Source organism: Lactuca sativa, chromosome 8, assembly GCF_002870075.4.
Source record: "Lactuca sativa cultivar Salinas chromosome 8, Lsat_Salinas_v11, whole genome shotgun sequence".
Classification (NCBI taxonomy): domain Eukaryota; kingdom Viridiplantae; phylum Streptophyta; class Magnoliopsida; order Asterales; family Asteraceae; genus Lactuca; species Lactuca sativa.
In genome coordinates, this window is record NC_056630.2 from 124,309,028 (window position 1) to 124,325,746 (window position 16,719).

Genomic DNA, 16,719 nt, shown 5'->3' on the forward strand with positions numbered 1-16,719 from the left:
TTCTTTCTTCCTGTCTTCCTAAGACGCATAAACGTTAATAAAAAAACATTTAAGTATTAAAAATTTATATTTGTTATTTACTCAATTTCCCTTAAATTAAAAAAACAAATACCAAACCAAAATGAAATGAAACCAAATAAGAACATTTTTTATTATATATATATATATATATATATATATATATATATATATATATATATATATATATATATATATATATATATATATATATATATATATATATATATATATTAAAATTCTCAATCCTTAGCTACAATAAACTGCTAAGGATTTGACATAAATGGTCCCCTGATTATGGCAATTGTCGAAATTGGTCCCTTATTTATATATGTATGGTCAATTTTGTCTGTTTTCTGCGTTTCTTTCTAGAAGGTCCTTTTAGGCTTTTTTTTTTTTTTTAATTAGAGCTACACACGTGTTAGTTCTATCTGCCTTTCACCATCTCTGTAAGCCAATCAAGTTAAGATCAGTGTCATTCTTCTTCGCCTCCTATCTCTCGATTACATTACTATGGTTTCACATTTTACTTTATCCTCCCCAAATCGAGTCTTCTCCCTTCTTCTACTTGCTGCTACCTCCACCGCTTCAGGCGATGTACCGACAACCAACCACCGGAGTTCGCGGTTTACCCTCTGCTCCACTACCGTCTCTACCAGAAAAAAGAATGACACCCCGGATATACCATCACTTCCTCACCTTTTTATCTCATTAATTTCCACATTAAATTTGTCTCCTCTGCTAACAGAAGCCGCACGTTCTTCTCAACCTAGCGGCTTCTGATTGGAAATCAAGAAGGAATTCAGGTTGCCCGGTGCCCCTTCTCCGATGAAGAAGCCATCGTCACTGTTCGTCGCGAGAATCAACGAAGATTCGGTCGTTGGGTTTGCAAATTCTAGGGTTTATCATGGTTCTGTTGGTTGATTAGATTTTGATGACCCCAAGTCCTAATTTATGATCAAAGATGAGGTTGATAAATGGAAAAATGAAGGTACGAATCGCAGGGGTTCTCGATTCCTCTATGACGACCACCGGAGAGCGCCGCCTCGATTTTTGATAGCCTAATATTAGGTAATTATCACAAATTCAAACAACTGTATATCCATTCCTCTATAACCTATTATCGGGTTTTTTCTTTTGACGATTTTTCTTGATTTTGTTTATATTTACTAAAGTTGATATGTGCTTAAAAATTATTTACGAAATTGGTTGGTTGATACGAAATCAGGTACGCAGACGACAGAGGATTTTTTGTTGTTCGACATAATATCTTACCCAGGTAAAAGAGTCACTTGCTTCTTTCTCTCATGTTTCTGTTCATGTACTGTGATTGCTTTCTGGGTTTCTGGGTCATCTAAAAGATTTTGTCATTTTTGTAGGTTTTTGGTTGCTAAAACATGGACTGAGGAAAGGGGAAAAAACAAACTAGATAGGGAGATCATTAACAAAGGACTATTAGTTACTTCTCCAGCGATTCGCCTTCATTAATCCTAGCTTTCTCTCTATACTATCAAATGAATCTTATCGACAACATCCCCAATGGAAGTATTATGATGTATCTATAGCCGCCTGCTATTTTCATATTCCCAGCTTCAAAATTGGTTTCCAGGTCTCAACTCTTTTCTTATGTTTGATGCTCGAATAACTTTTGAGACACATCATTCAGTTTGAGGGTAAATTTGTAAAAATTAGTTATTCTTTTTACATTACGTCAAAAAAAGACCCATATCATATCAACAGATCAACCTATGTTCTCATTAAGTCAAAAATATGTTTTATCAATCTCAATTTCCATTTGTAGGTGGTAGTCATTGTTTATATTTTTACTGGATATTTTTGCTTTGATGAATTTAGGTTGGTGAACACCGTTTTGAACAAAATTTGTCAATATAACCTCAAAACAATTTCATTTTAGAGGTGTCACGCCTGATCATGCCAATGCATTATCGTCATTATCAAAGGCTGTAGACAAAGGTGCACCAAGGTCTATGGAGCTTCTTGGTGGTGGTTCTTTGGAGCAGGGTGCTGACGACGCGGTTTTCAAAAAAATTAGAGGTTTTTTCAAGGAGTTGCCTCCGATGTTATCGGTATGTTCGTATTCTCTGGGTTGCAGTGACTCACATAAGGAATCGGTGACTGTTGGAATATGATTTCTACTTATTTCTTCCCAAAATAGATGCGCTTCATCTTGAAAACTTGAAATGGGTTTAGCACACAACTCCATGTGTTTCAATTTCTAAATTATTAAATTTGATTTATTTAATCTTTCAATTTATTATCGTTATCAGCAATTGATTAGTTGACTGCATATCTTGAGAACCCAGTTTTTGATTATCATATTGCTCTCTGTCTCTCATCAGCTTTTTCATATTTATCTTTAAATTCCACCACATGTACCACATCTTTTTTTCACCCTCAATAACAACTTCCAATTTAATCTTTCCCCTGCAAAAACAATCATTTTTTTACGTTGATTTTTTTTTTCATATTTGTAGGTGTTTGACGAGATGATCAAGCAGGAGCAACTATGTGTTTTCATGATTATTAGAGAAATTTGAAGAAACAGAAGAAGCAGAGTAGGTGTTTGATAAAATATCTATTTGAAATTGTGTTTGAAATCAATAAATGGTAAGTATTCTTATCAATTTCAGCCATGTTTCTCTACCAACTAAAATTTTTCATCCATTTGCAAATTTATCTTTCAAAGTTTACATTCTATTATCATAACATCTATGTTTCTTTGAAGACTAATATGCCCTGAAGAAGGTAATATGCATTCCTTATTCATTCCATCATGTAATGAAATAAAAATTTACAATATAACCTAATTTTATTTATGTAGTTTGTTGACATAAATCTTTTCAAAACTAAAAATAAGTCTCCAATCTTTAAATTAACAAAATAACCTTTTTAAGTTCTAACAATCTTAAATATTTGTAGCTTATAAGTATGACAAGGGTAGTCATGACAAAGGCCCGTGGACATATTTTAGCAGCCATCGATTGGCTCAATAAATATCGTGAGATGTAAGAACAAAATCCCAAACGCTCTTTATTTTTGTTCTTATTTATTATAAAATTCAATGAGGTCTCTTTATTATTATTTTTTTTGCCTAGATTCATGGCAGGTCATGATGCCTGGAGAGAACTTGCTGAGATATATGTTTCATTGCAACTGTGAGTGCTTCATTAATTTATATGTGGATAAAAAAGACAAATTTTCCCCTGGGACTTATCACAGTTTATTTGGTTTTATAGGTACAAACAAGCAGGTTTCTGTTATGAGGAGTTGATCTTATCTCTACCGATCATTCCTATACATCATCTTGCTTATGTTGATGTAAGTATTTACTATGAACATAAACAGTTGTATACATAAAAAAATATGGACCGAATAAACTTTCCGAAAGAGAGTAAATGACCATTTGTACTTCACACTTAAAAAGATGTTACAATATTCATTAGTTTTAACGTGACAGGATTTGCGAGGAAAAAAGGTCAAATAATATAAATAATATAATTAACAGGTGGAAAAAACATCAGAGCGCTTTTGGTCTTTACTTGGTGAGCTCTCTTTCATTTTGAAATAATTATTCAATTCTTTATAAATATTGCAGTTTCATCAAAGTTTATTTTTTGGTCAATCATGCCCTGTGTTCAATGAATTGTTTAAGAGAATTCTTTTTGATTAAACTCAGTTGATTATGAGGGATTGACATTAGGTTGTTTTAATGTGATCAAACAAAGTTGGCCATGAGTACATGAGTGGCGGAACCGAAAGTTACTGTTATGGACACATTCCAGATTGTGGTGGGTCGGCTAAAAGGGGATACTCAATTAGGCATGATTATAGAATTTCTGCACAAAAACTACATGTATTAACTTTTATGAATAGTATCTAATTCCATGTTAACACCACATCTTATTTAGCATGAAACCATACGTTAACCTAATTTTTCTTTTCCAGGATGCAACTTATCGGGGAATTGTTGGTGTAAGCTTTGATGTTGTGCAATACGGGTAATGTATTATAACCTGGATTGCCTTTTGTTGGAATTGGAGGGATCTTATTTGGTTATCATACTGGTAAATATGTCCATGTTTTCCTTCATTTTATTTTATTTTATATTTTTCTTATTTACATTGAAAATTTTACTACCAAATAGGGGACAAGAAGCAGAGAAGCATACGCGGTTGCATGTAAATAGATCTGGAAATGGGACAGGTTTGGAGCGAATCGACCTTAATCCAAACCCTTTTAACAAATTCCAAAACCCGCTCCGTAACCCGCAGGGTTTTGTATAATCAAACCCATACCTTTATCCACCGAATCAGCAGATATTCAAACCCACCCCGTAACCCGTAGGTTTTTTGAATAATCAAACGCATTTTACTTAAATCATAAAATCACATTTGTTAAATAGAACAAATGTTGATTTAGAAAACACATTATGTACTCGAAGAATATCGATTGGAATTAAAATCATTATTGTAGTTACTTCCGATTGGTTTTTGACCCTCGATTGCATTGATAGAGATTAACAATTACAAAATTTCTTCCAATTGATAAATAAATTTATTGATTTATAAATGAAATTGGTGATTATATGATGAAATATAAATGAAATGACATCATGATTCTTGGAAGAAGACTGGCAGTCTAGAAGTTGAATTCTCGAGTCCTATGTAAAAACAGTTTAGTCTTTGGAATTTCAATTGGAATTTAAAGTAAAACTTAGGCAGTATAAAATATAAATGTATAATTCTAAAATTTATATGGGGCGGGTTATAAATAGAGCGGATCGGTGATGATCCATACCCGACCCTTTTAATAAAAGGGTTAGCGGGTACGAGTCGTTAACGGGTAAATGGATTAAAAACCATGCTCCAAACCCATATAATTTTTAAGGATTTGGATCGGATCATGGTCAAAACTCGCTCCATTGTCAGACCTACATGTAAACTACAAATGAGATCCTTTCTTTTTAATTTATAAAATTCAGTGTTGAACCTTTCTATCTAAGCTTTGGATAAGAATAACAACCTACTTTTATTTCCTATTTTACCAATACCAGTGTGCTTTCAGTTTTTTGTCGAATATAACATGATACTTTCATTTTCTATTTTGTCAAATATAGAAAAATGCAAGTAGAGTGTTGTATACGGGTATCTACTAAAAACTACAAACCATCTGGCCATTTTTTGTGGCATGACATTTATGATTTTATATGAGAGGAGATGCAGCGAAAAGTGGACTAGTGGGTCAAAGAATTGCACAAGGAACGAAACTGGTTGCAGAAGGTGGATGTGAGTTTTTAGGTTAACTCACCTGCTTGCGTACTACATCTCATGTTATTTATTCTGCCTCTACACTTTTAGGATAGCTCATGGCAACCTTTATATTCTATTAGTCATATTAACTTATTTAAGCTCCATATTCTGTAACTGAATTTCTGAGATAGGCTTTTTTGTTTTGATTTTCAGGATCATTGGAGACCACCAATTTTGTTCTTCTGATAAACACTATGTTCTAATTAAAGTTTTCAGGAACAATTTTTGCAAATCACACAAGCAATTGAAGAAGAAAAGATTCAAGATCTTTGGAAGTCATATTCATCCACAAACATCATCAGGAAATGACTATAGTTGCACACAACAACAACAACTTCCGACCCCCGCAACGCGGGGGGAACGCATCTAGTTTTGATTAACCAAACCAATTAACCCAAACATGGTTAGGCTCGATTTAGTTTTTTTGGTTTCGTTTTTTTCTCACACCTCTAATTACCCTGTAGTCTTTTGAATTTTGCAATCCGTAAAATATAAACCCTAGAAACATATTTGGGCAAATACCATAAAAGCCACTACATTTTCATATGTTTTTTTAGAAAAGCCATATTATTTTTTTTTAAATTGGCCCTGGCCACAAATTGGACACATAGTTACCACTCTAGCCCATTTAACGATTTTTATGGTTAACTCTGTTAAATTTTTTCAAAATCAGTCCTAAAAGTTCAAATTCGGTCCATGTAGTTTGCAAAAACTTACACAACATGTCCAACACTCGGTTTTATGTTTTTTTTTTTAACTTCTTTATTTTCATTTTTTTTATTTTTTAATCAAAGCTATACTTGCTTTTATATATATATTTTTTTAATTTTTTTTATATTTTTCGTTCTTTTTTTTTGTTTTTTTTTTAATATTTTTAACTTCTTCTTTTTTTTTTGTTTTTTATATTCATTTATTTTTCATATTTTTTATATATATATATTTTTTCTTTTTTTGTTTTTTCTTTATTTTCATTTATTTTTGTTTTTTCTTTATTTACTTTTTTTTGTTGTTCTTTATTTTTGATAAAATAATTTTACGTTTTGTTTTTCGATTCTTTTGATATTTATCAAAAAATTTAAAATGTATGAATATATTTTTATATTTTTTGTATTTGTTTTGTATTTTTTCTTGTTTTTTTTTTCGTATTTTAGTTACGTTTTGTTTTTCGTCAATTTGATAATTTCTTTTGATAATTTTTTAGAAAGTGTAAAGTATATGAATATATTAGAGTATATTATATTTTTGGTGTTTGAGTTTTTTTTGGTTTTCTAAAAAAATGAAAAAACAAAAATAAAGAAAAAACAAAAAAAACGAAAAAATTATAAAAAAAAATGAAAAATAAATGAATATAAAAAACAAAAAAAAAGTAAAAAAGTAAAAAAAAAAAAAAAAAACCCAAAAAAAAATGAAATAAGAACGAAAAATATAAAAAAATTAAAAAATATAAAATCAAGTTTAGCTTTGATTAAAAAATAAAAAATAAATGAAAATAAAGAAGTTAAAAAACATAAAACCGAGTTTTGGACATGTTGTGTAAATTTTTGCAAACTACAGGGACGAAATTTGAATTTTTAAGATTGATTTTGCAAAAAATTTAACGGAATTAACCTGAAAATAGTTAAATGGACTAGAATGGTAACTCTATGTCCAATTTGTGGTAAGAACCAACAAAAAAAAAATAATACAATTATTTTTAAAAACACATGAAATTACAGTGGTATTTGTCCAACATATTTTAGCTTGAATCGTACCTTCGGTCAACAAAGGAAAAAAAAAATCGTACCCTAAAAAATCCAACCCATGAAGCTCGAAATTGAAGCCCAAGGTTCGGTTAGTACAGAGCGTCGAGCTTGAATCCTTGAACAGAAGTCAAAATTGAATTGAAGCCTGTATAGTAGTACACTATCCAAACTTATTTTAGCTTAAACCGGAATAGCTTATTCCTTTTCTTTACTTGGCGGGAGAACCAGATGCATTCCTTTTCCTTCTTTGCCACAGATACCGGGATCGGATCTATCCAAGGAATTGAACAAAATTGAAAAAACATTCAAAGTGTGTATGGTATCTGATTACAAATGTTTATCTTGAAATTAGCTTTGAATGCATATAATGTATCTGATTGCAAATGCTCATCTTAAATTTAGCTTTCATCTGATTATTGCAAATGGCCATCTTAAAATAGAAACAATTTCCTTTTGTTTAGTTGATCATAATAATCTTGATTATATTATTGATTGCAAATGGTGTACTGTAGGGATTACATTTGAATGTTTAGTGTATGTTTTCTATAAAAATCAAATTTTGAATGGTTTGCTTTGCAATTACTATATATATATATATATATATATATATATATATATATATATATATATATATATATATATATATATATATATATATATATATATATATATATAGTCAAGATCAAATAAGAAGGAAAATTTTGGTAGGAAGGTAAGAAGTTTTTTTTTCTACATATTTTTTTTAGCAAACAAACAAAATGAATCATCACATGATTCATTTTTAAGATGATTCATAAGAAAAAATTCTCAAAAAAACATGTTGATGATTCATTTATACAATGATTTTGTTGTTATTCACTAAAATTGTCATAAAAATGAATATTTTCTTAATTTACTTAAAAATGAATCATGAAGATGTTTTTTTGAAATATTTTTTCTTGTGAATCATCTTACAAATGAATCATCTAGTGATTCATTTATTTTGTTCATCAAAAAAATATGTACAAAAGAAACTTCTTACCTTCCTACAAAAAAAAAATTCTTACCGGATATATATATATATATATATATATATATATATATATATATATATATATATATATATATATATATATATATATATATATATACTACTACTACTACTACTACTACTACTACTACTACTACTACTACTACTACTCTGAAATTGTATTTTCTACTTTTTCTGTTTGCTTCGTTTGTAATTTTATTTATTCAACTTCCTACATAATTTGTTTACGGATCAGAGGAAGAAAACACACAAAATAAGTTAATTTTCTACATTTGTAAACACACAAAATATATGAAACAATTCTGATTTCTCTCTATCTTCTACTATCTTTTTAACATGGTATCAGATCAGTATATATATGGTTTTAGGACAAAAAAAACTACTCATCATCTACTCTTTGATTTGAGTTGCCATGTCTAAAGACGATAGCTCAACCCATAAAACAGGCATCAGTAGTGATGACCTTGACCTAACCCAAATACTCACCAACCTCTTCAAATCCCAAACACCAAATACAAAACAGAACCTATCCAATAGCCTCAAAATCAACATCACCCTCAATAGCCAAAATTAGGCATTATAGGCTCACATGATTCGAGTGCCAATTGAGGGGAAGTCAAAATCCTTATTGAATCATTTATCCAGTAATCCTCCAGACGCAACAGATGAAAGCTATGAGCAATGGGAACATAATGACTTAGTTGTCTTCTCATGGATCATAGAAAACATTGAACCAAGCCTTACTAGCAATCTCACCGAGTTCCTTACAGCAAAGTCATTATGGAACGATCCCACTACTAGAAACTTGAGTTTCAGCTACGGATTTATTCTCTAGCAAAATTTAGACTTATAGCTAGGGAAATACGACAGATCTACCATGTTTTTGATAATTATTTTATTATTTAATATATGGAATATTAGTGAGGATTTACCGAGGGATCAGCTACGGATCTCGCAAGTATTTAACGATGCACCACTATCCCTCGCTAATCACTCGAAAAATGAAGGCACTTAGCTAGGGTTCAGCGAGGGATAAAAAATTGTGCCATACGGTACGCGTTTAGCGAGAGAACGACGACGGAAACTTTATTTGGGGTGCGCATGTTTTCTTTTTTCTCTCGCTGAAATTGGCACACCCAGTTCCATCTTCACGAAGGCGGTGTAACTTTCCTTCCCTCCAGCTTTATCACTCTTGACTAAGTGTAATTAGCTTCTGCTTTATCTCACCATCTCTGTTCAAACGGATGACGACGCTACTCACCTGATTCCGGCAACCTCCATATCTTTAAATCTGAAAGTATTCTTCATTAACCTCTGATTCAGGTAAATCTCATCCCTCTTAGGTTAGTTTTAGTTCAATTTCACAATATACTTTGTTAGGGTTTAATTTACCTTGAAACTTTCTGGTTATTGTGTTTCGTAGCCATATGAAATGCCTTCTTCATTATCTGCAAGTTAGTTTCAGGTCTACCATCGATTGCATCTATATAAGAATAGACACTTAGAATTAGAACTTGAGTTAGGGCTTGATTCATCATAGTTTGTCTTCCGGTTCATGAGAATTTAAGGATTCAGGAACCCTTACATTTTTAGGTTTTCCCCAATTCTCTTTCATATTTAGGAGGTGGCAACGTGAATTTGAGAAGAAACATGTGACTTATCCTTCATTATAACAAAGGAGCTGTTCGTTTTCTTACTTAATGGGTACTTAATATGGACACCTAATGACTGACTTAGTTTTCTTTTTGTGGTCTAGAATTATATACAAATCAGTAAACCCTAGCCCTAAATCAATCATAGGGTAAAAGAGAAAAGAAGGTAAAATGTTGCTTACCACTACTATTAATTAGAAATATTCATGTTGCTTATTATTCTAATAAAACAATAACTAGTATTTGATAGTATATCAACTTGAAATTGGAATCTTTTTATGTATCAAGAAAGAAAGAAAATAAAAGGGGACAATTACCCCATTGCCTAGCCTCTTGCTTGGATCATTTTGTAGCAACTAAAAAAAATATAAAAAAAATAATTTTTTATGTGGTCAAACATGGTCAAGATTCAATTTTTTTTAGAAAATAAATGCACTTACCCCTTTTAAAAGGGCGCGTGCTTCACTTGACAAAAATGCAGGGGAGCTTCATATTGTCTTTCACTATCTTTTTCTGTACTTTGTCCCTGTTTCCTCCATGAAACGGTGGTTGTTCAAGATTAAATTAGACTTGATAAGGGTAAAACGGTCATTTCACTAGGAAAATTTTACCAATAAGAAAATCACAATCACCTGTCCTGTGAGCATCTCAAACAACAAGATTCCAACACTCCACCAATAACAGCCTTGTCATGGCCTTTACCAAGAATAATTTCAGTAAGCAAAGCCTAAATAAATAAACTCTTTTGCTAGCCCAAAATCCGTAAGCAAAGCCTAAATAAATCACATGTTTAATAAAAGAACTGTGTGTGTGTGAGAGAGAGAGAGAGTAAAAAAAAAGTACATCTCCAACATTTACCTCCAGCCACAATACAATAAGCACAATGAGTATACCTTGAAATGTTAATGACTTCATTTTTTTATTAATAGATTATATAACATAGTGTCTATCTGTTATTGACTACTTCTCGGATTTACATTAAGTAAAATTGATACATATATATGTTTTGTTGATTAATACACGTTGTTTCTCCTAGTGTCGTTATGCAATGAATTTGTTATGTATGTATGTATGTATGTATGTATGTATGTATGATGTTGGGATGCATTGGTATCAATAAACCTAAAAGTTAAACCAGTTTTATCAGGAGTTGGAGCAACTATTGGAGCTGGAGTTTACATTCTTGTTGGAACAGTTGCTAAAGAGCAAACAGGGCCTGCAATCACAATATCATTCCTCATAGCCGGAATAGCAGCTGGACTTTCAGCATTATGTTATGTAGAGCTCGCATGTCGTTGCCCATTTGCAGGGAGTGCATATCACTATTCTTACTTATGTGTTGGAGAAGGGCAATCTCGTAATTTCTCTTAACAATTCTCTTATTCATATAATCATATTTTCTTTCTGCAAATCAATATTCTATCCCCTTCAACTTCCAGTGTTGCTTGGTTGATTGTTGTTTTAGTCTTCATTATAACTGGACTACTTTGCGCTGGAATCAAAGAGGTATCTTAGTCCTTTCAATTAATGACTTATTCTTGTAGCACATATTCTTAAATTTTATTATACTAATAAAATGATTACTTTTAGAGTTCATTGGCTGAAGGCATAATCACAACAATAAATGTTGTAGCCTTGCTTTTCATCATAGTAGTTGGTGGATACATAGGTTTAAAGACTGGGATACAAAGTTCTAGGCGGGTAATATGTTTATTTTTTTTCAAATGTGTTAAATTACCATTTTACCCTTGGCAACATGAAACATGTTTCTGATTCAGGTATTTCCCATATGGAGCTAATGGAGTACTTGCTAGATCTGTAACTGTTTTTTTCTCATATGTTGGTTTTGATGCAGTAACCAACACAGCAGAAGAGGTAACACTAGTGAATGTGATTGTTCTTTTGGAAGGGTATAATTGTAATTTTCATATTGTTTATATTGCAAGTGAAGAATCCTCAGAGAGATTTACCTATTGGGATTGGTTTACATGTTGTGTTTTGTATATGCTTGCATCTGCTGTTGTGATTGGTTTCGTGCCATGTTCCCAATTAGACCCTGATACCCTATCGCCTCTGCTTTTGCTAGTTATGGAATGAATGGAGCAGTGTAAGCATACAACATTTCTTTTTCTGAAGGGTGTAATTGTAATTTCATCTTTATTTACATCTAAAACCATCATCATGATTTCAGATATGTTATAACAATCAGATCTGTTACTGCTCTATGTGCTTCTTTTGGTTGTATCATTATTTGATGTTTTTTAGTATAATAATTTGATGATTGTAGTATTTTTTTTTCTTTTAGAATCATAATAAAAAAAATGATATTACAAGTTCGCGACGGGTTAGTGACAAAAATAAAATAAAATAATGCATGAATTTTGTGAGGGATTAGCTACGGAAAAAAATCATGTCTAAAGTTTGCGACGGATCAGCGACGGAAAAAGAACAAAATTAATTTATGACTTTTGCGAGGGATTAGCTATGGGAAAAAATCATGTCTCAAGTTTGCGACAGATCAACGACGGAAAAAAAAATAGTATATGAACTTTGCAAGAGATTAGCTACGGAAAAAAAACTGATCAGGGAAATTTGCCACAGAACAGCGACGGAATGTCTTTAACAAATTTTGTCGTTAATGTCCTGGGTAAATGTATTGAGTGACATTTAGCGACGAATATTCTGTCTCTAAATTTGTCGCAAGGAAAAACTGATCCGTCGCTAAAACCCTCGTTGAGTCATTAGCCACGTTTTAATTACCTATGGAGTGAATCTGTCGCTGATCCATCGCAAACAACATTTAGCGACAGAATAGCGACGGATTCGTCCGTCTCTAAAACCCCTGTTTCTAGTAGTGAATGCTCTTGTAGTACATCAGTGGAAAAGATAAAATTCAACTGTTTGATCTTGATGTCAAAGCAAATGAAATCAAACAAAATGGAGTGCCCCTTGAAGACATATCTGGATTGTTTTACAGGGGATTTGGGGAGAGATAGAAAGAAGTGTTTTAAGCTTGTAGGCTTTCTTGAATGGTGGAATGATGAAAGCAAACGAGGTGGCAAGCCAGCTGCTGCTGTAGGCAGCACAACAACCACTATTAGTGGTGGAAATCATGACCCCGAACCCCAACAACCGAGGGGCCTGCTACAACAATACCAACTTATATGGGAGAAGCCAATAATGTTCAAAATATTAATTACAAACAAAAAAACCTGGATTTTTTGTTCCAGGGCAACCGACACCATGACCTTTGAACAATTTGATGTGCTTTCAAAAACCACACCCACTAAAACTCATATCCAAACAGCTAACGGAGGAGTGGTGACAGTGGAAGGAGGGGGCACAGTTGACATTTCACCAACTTTAAAAATCTCAAATTGTCTTTATGTGCCATCTTTTGTCTCACAAATTGCTATTATTAGTCATGTGATGAATCCTTTTGTATATTACTTGACATCAGAATGGAAGTGATTCTTGGGCGTGGCACTGTGATGTTGACTCACGGAACTACTGACAAAACTGCATGGTTATGGTACCGACGTTTAGGACTCCCCTCTTCGAGTAATTATTTGCATCTTTTATTCCTGCATTTTTTCAATTCCAAAAACTTGTTGCAATGTGAAACGTGTGACGTCTGGGCCAAAAGCCACAACATACTTTTAAATCCAGCAATACAAGAGTTGATTTGCCATTCTCTTTAATACACTCTGATCCGGCTAAAGTAAATGGAGACAAAAACTTCCGCTATTTTTTACTTTTTGTGGATGATGTCACTCGCATGACATGGATTTACTTCTTGAAACATAAATCCGAGGTTTCCGACAAGTTTGCCATGTTCCATACCATGATCCAAACTCAATTCCAAAAACCCATCCAAATCCTTAGATCTGACAATGGTGGTGAATTTGTTAACACCATCATGAAACTTTTTTGTCAAGAAAAAGGAATCATCCACCAAACTACCAGCCTCAATACCCCAGAACGAAAAAACCTTATCATCCTTGAAATTACTTGGCCTCTTATAATTGACTCCAAAGTTAATCTTTTTGGTCAGAGGCAGTTGCCACATCTGCTTACCTTATAAACGTACTTCCAACCAAAAGCTCTCGACCTAAAAACACCCTTACAAACCCTTTCAGCATTTACCAAAATTCCACCAGCTCTGACCCTACAACCACGTATCTTTGGATGTTCTGTCTTTATCCACATACCCAAAGAAGAACGAAGCAAACTTGAAGCGTGCACAGAAAAATGTGTTTTTGTGGGATATGGACTATGTTAATAAAAAAGGATATAGATGCTACAATCCAAGTAGATATCATATGTTTACCACCATGAATTGTGACTTCCTGGAAACAAAGTTTTTCTACAAATCTCTCAACTTAGTAGTCAGGGGGGAATGGAAAATGAAGACTCATTGAGTTGGCTAAAGCAGGTACCAATGATGATTCACTTCCAAATGTAGTACCATCCAACGCTGCATTTGAAATGAAGGATCTTGGTAGACTAAAATATTTTCTAGGAATTGAAGTTCTTTGATCCAAGGGAGGAATTCTTATCTCACAATGAAAATATATTCTTGATCTTCTTGCAGAATCTGGTATGCTGGATTGTAAACCTAAAGATACTCCGAACCACAAACTCATAAACTGGAAGGAGCAAAACTAGAAAATTGAGAAAAATATCAAAGGTTGGTGGGAAAACTAATCTATCTAGCTCACACTAGACCAGACATCGTTTATGCTATAGGGGTTGTAAGTCAGTTTATGCACGAGCCGTAGACGCATCATATGGAAGCTGTGATGAGAATAGTCAGATATCTAAAAGGATTCCCTAGAAAAGGTGTTGTATTTAAAAACAATGGCCACCTTGAGATCGAAGCCTTCACTGATGCAGATTGGGCCGATAGCCCAAATGAAAAAAGATCTACTGCAGGGTACTTCCCTTTCATAGGAGGAAACTTGGTCACTTGGAGAAGCGAAAAAAGATGGTTGTAGCCCTATCAAGTGCCGAAGCAAAATTCAGAGGAATCGTAAAAGGAATCACATAAAGTTTGTGGTTAAGAAAGTTAATGAATGAAATTGGTTTTCCTTTAAAACTTCTAACCAAATTGTTTTGTGACAATGAAGCAGCTATCAATATCTCAGAGAATCCGGTACAAAATGATAGAACAAAGCACGTTGAAGTCGATCGACATTTTATAAAAGAAAAGATCGAAAACAGGGTAGTTGAACTTCCTTTAATAAGATCCGAAAATCAGTTAGCTGACATACTCATCAAAACCGTTGCACAAAAGTTATTCAAATCTGTTCTATACAAGTTAAGCATTGAAGTTCCCACTACTCAACTTGAGGGGGAATGTTAGAAATACATTGGATCCATTTTAGCCTTCCTTTCTAGCCTTCAAGCTTTAATCATCTTTCCAACAAAGATACATCGGATCCTTGTGATAATCAAGTATGTTCCAGCTATTAGTTCCATATAGCTTGTATAAATAAGTTCATTTTCTGCATTTGTAAACACACGAAATATATGAAACAATTCTGATTTTTCTCTATCTTCTACTATCTTTTTTTAACACCGTTGTGATTGTTGTGGTGTGGTTTGCAATGGATTTGCATATTGTTGTGTCAAATGTGATTACTATGTTGATGTTAAGTGTGGGATTATACCTAGAGAAATCACACATGAAGCTCACTCGAATCACCTTCTTTCAATAGTTCAAATAGAAGACAAAGATACTTCTTGTCATATGTGTCTCAAAGATCATTATGGAAGTCAACTTTCATTCCATTGCAACAAGTGCAATACTTCTATACATCCTCATTGTGCTTTGTTATTAACCGAGACAATCAGGCACAATTATGAAAAGAAGCATCCCATGCACCTAAGCTACCTCCCAACTCAGAACCATAATAGTGAATACTCATGTGAAATTTGTGAGTAGGATTTGAATCCTCATCATTTTTTCTATCATTGTCAAGATTGTGCTTTATCTGTACATAGTGCTTGTGCTCCGTTAATACTTCAGTGTGAGACACAAACCTGTGTATGGTACTCTTGGAAAGGCACTTACTATTTCATGAATATAAAGTTTGGAGGCATTTATAAGACTGATAGTCACCCACACCCTCTCTCCTTTGCTCAAGGTATTGTGTTGGATGGCCAATGTAGTATATGGCGTGAGAGATTACAGCAGTGTTCTAAAAGGCGCGCCATGGCGTGAGGCCTGGCTTCGCCGTTACGAAAAGCTTCATAACGTTGCTGTTAGGCGTGACATGTGGCAAGGCGTGATATGGCGCGCCATGGCGCGTTATGGCGTGTTATGGCGCGTGTTTTTTCGTTTGAGACACAATTTTTTATTCTTTGTTATGTCTTTTCAAATCAGAGATACAAGTATTGTTGTTTTGTTAACTTTTTGTTATTAGTTATTGATCTAACACTTCTAAAAAGTAGTTATATTTAATATAAATTTATATTTATGTGGTAATATAATTTTAAATTAATACAAAATCGCCGTCTTACATCACGCCTTGAAAAACGTCATGGCTCGCCATGGCTCGTTAAGCTTGAGGCTTGGTCTTGCCGCCAAACCACGCCTCACGCCATTTAGAACCTTGGATTACAGTATGAAATGATCTTTAAATGTCTTGAGTGTAAGTTCGTGATTGATTACTTATGTTGTAAGCGTTTGAACAAGATATAAAGGTTCTGGTTTCTCTTCTGCATGCATGCTTGAAAACACAATATGCAAGGTTTGTAATTATTATTACTTTGTTTTTGTTTTTGTTTTTTTTTTGTATGTCTCCCTCTTTTATGTTTAAGATGATGATGATACTATAAATAATTTGAATTAAACGTCTACATATACTACGTGTTACGACTCTTGTAATCCTTTAATTTGTTCATCCCTAGGAAGTCACACATCTATTTATTTGTAACTTAAT

General features: G+C 33.0%; 2 protein-coding genes across 6 annotated transcripts; both read left to right on the forward strand.

Moving 5' to 3' along the window:
• Positions 1 to 411: 411 nt before the first annotated feature.
• Positions 412 to 4,689, forward strand: LOC111885613 (uncharacterized). Of its 2 annotated transcripts, none has more exons than XR_002848157.3 (11): positions 412 to 1,089; positions 1,247 to 1,297; positions 1,398 to 1,627; positions 1,873 to 2,105; positions 2,514 to 3,044; positions 3,135 to 3,194; positions 3,276 to 3,357; positions 3,497 to 3,581; positions 3,765 to 3,892; positions 3,985 to 4,103; positions 4,184 to 4,689. XR_002848157.3 is itself a non-coding variant. In XM_023881858.3 (11 exons), exons 5-10 carry the CDS (start codon positions 2,968 to 2,970, stop codon positions 4,039 to 4,041), a joined length of 441 nt encoding a protein of 146 aa, XP_023737626.1. In that variant the 5' UTR covers positions 412 to 1,089; positions 1,247 to 1,297; positions 1,398 to 1,627; positions 1,873 to 2,105; positions 2,514 to 2,967; the 3' UTR covers positions 4,042 to 4,103; positions 4,184 to 4,689. The 2 variants fall into 2 exon arrangements, 1 of the variants encoding a protein (XP_023737626.1); XM_023881858.3 differs by having other exon boundaries at positions 3,545 to 3,581.
• A 4,346-nt stretch (positions 4,690 to 9,035) lies between these two features.
• Positions 9,036 to 11,995, forward strand: LOC111885614 (cationic amino acid transporter 2, vacuolar-like). Of its 4 annotated transcripts, none has more exons than XM_052766153.1 (5): positions 9,036 to 9,443; positions 10,911 to 11,129; positions 11,212 to 11,278; positions 11,363 to 11,473; positions 11,628 to 11,995. In XM_052766153.1, exons 2-5 carry the CDS (start codon positions 11,044 to 11,046, stop codon positions 11,628 to 11,630), a joined length of 267 nt encoding a protein of 88 aa, XP_052622113.1. In that variant the 5' UTR covers positions 9,036 to 9,443; positions 10,911 to 11,043; the 3' UTR covers positions 11,631 to 11,995. The 4 variants fall into 4 exon arrangements, 1 of the variants encoding a protein (XP_052622113.1); XR_008225453.1 differs by lacking the exon at positions 9,036 to 9,443 and having other exon boundaries at positions 11,057 to 11,129; positions 11,551 to 11,647; positions 11,719 to 11,995; XR_008225452.1 differs by lacking the exon at positions 9,036 to 9,443 and having other exon boundaries at positions 11,057 to 11,129; positions 11,551 to 11,647; positions 11,724 to 11,995.
• The last annotated feature ends 4,724 nt before the right edge of the window (positions 11,996 to 16,719 follow it).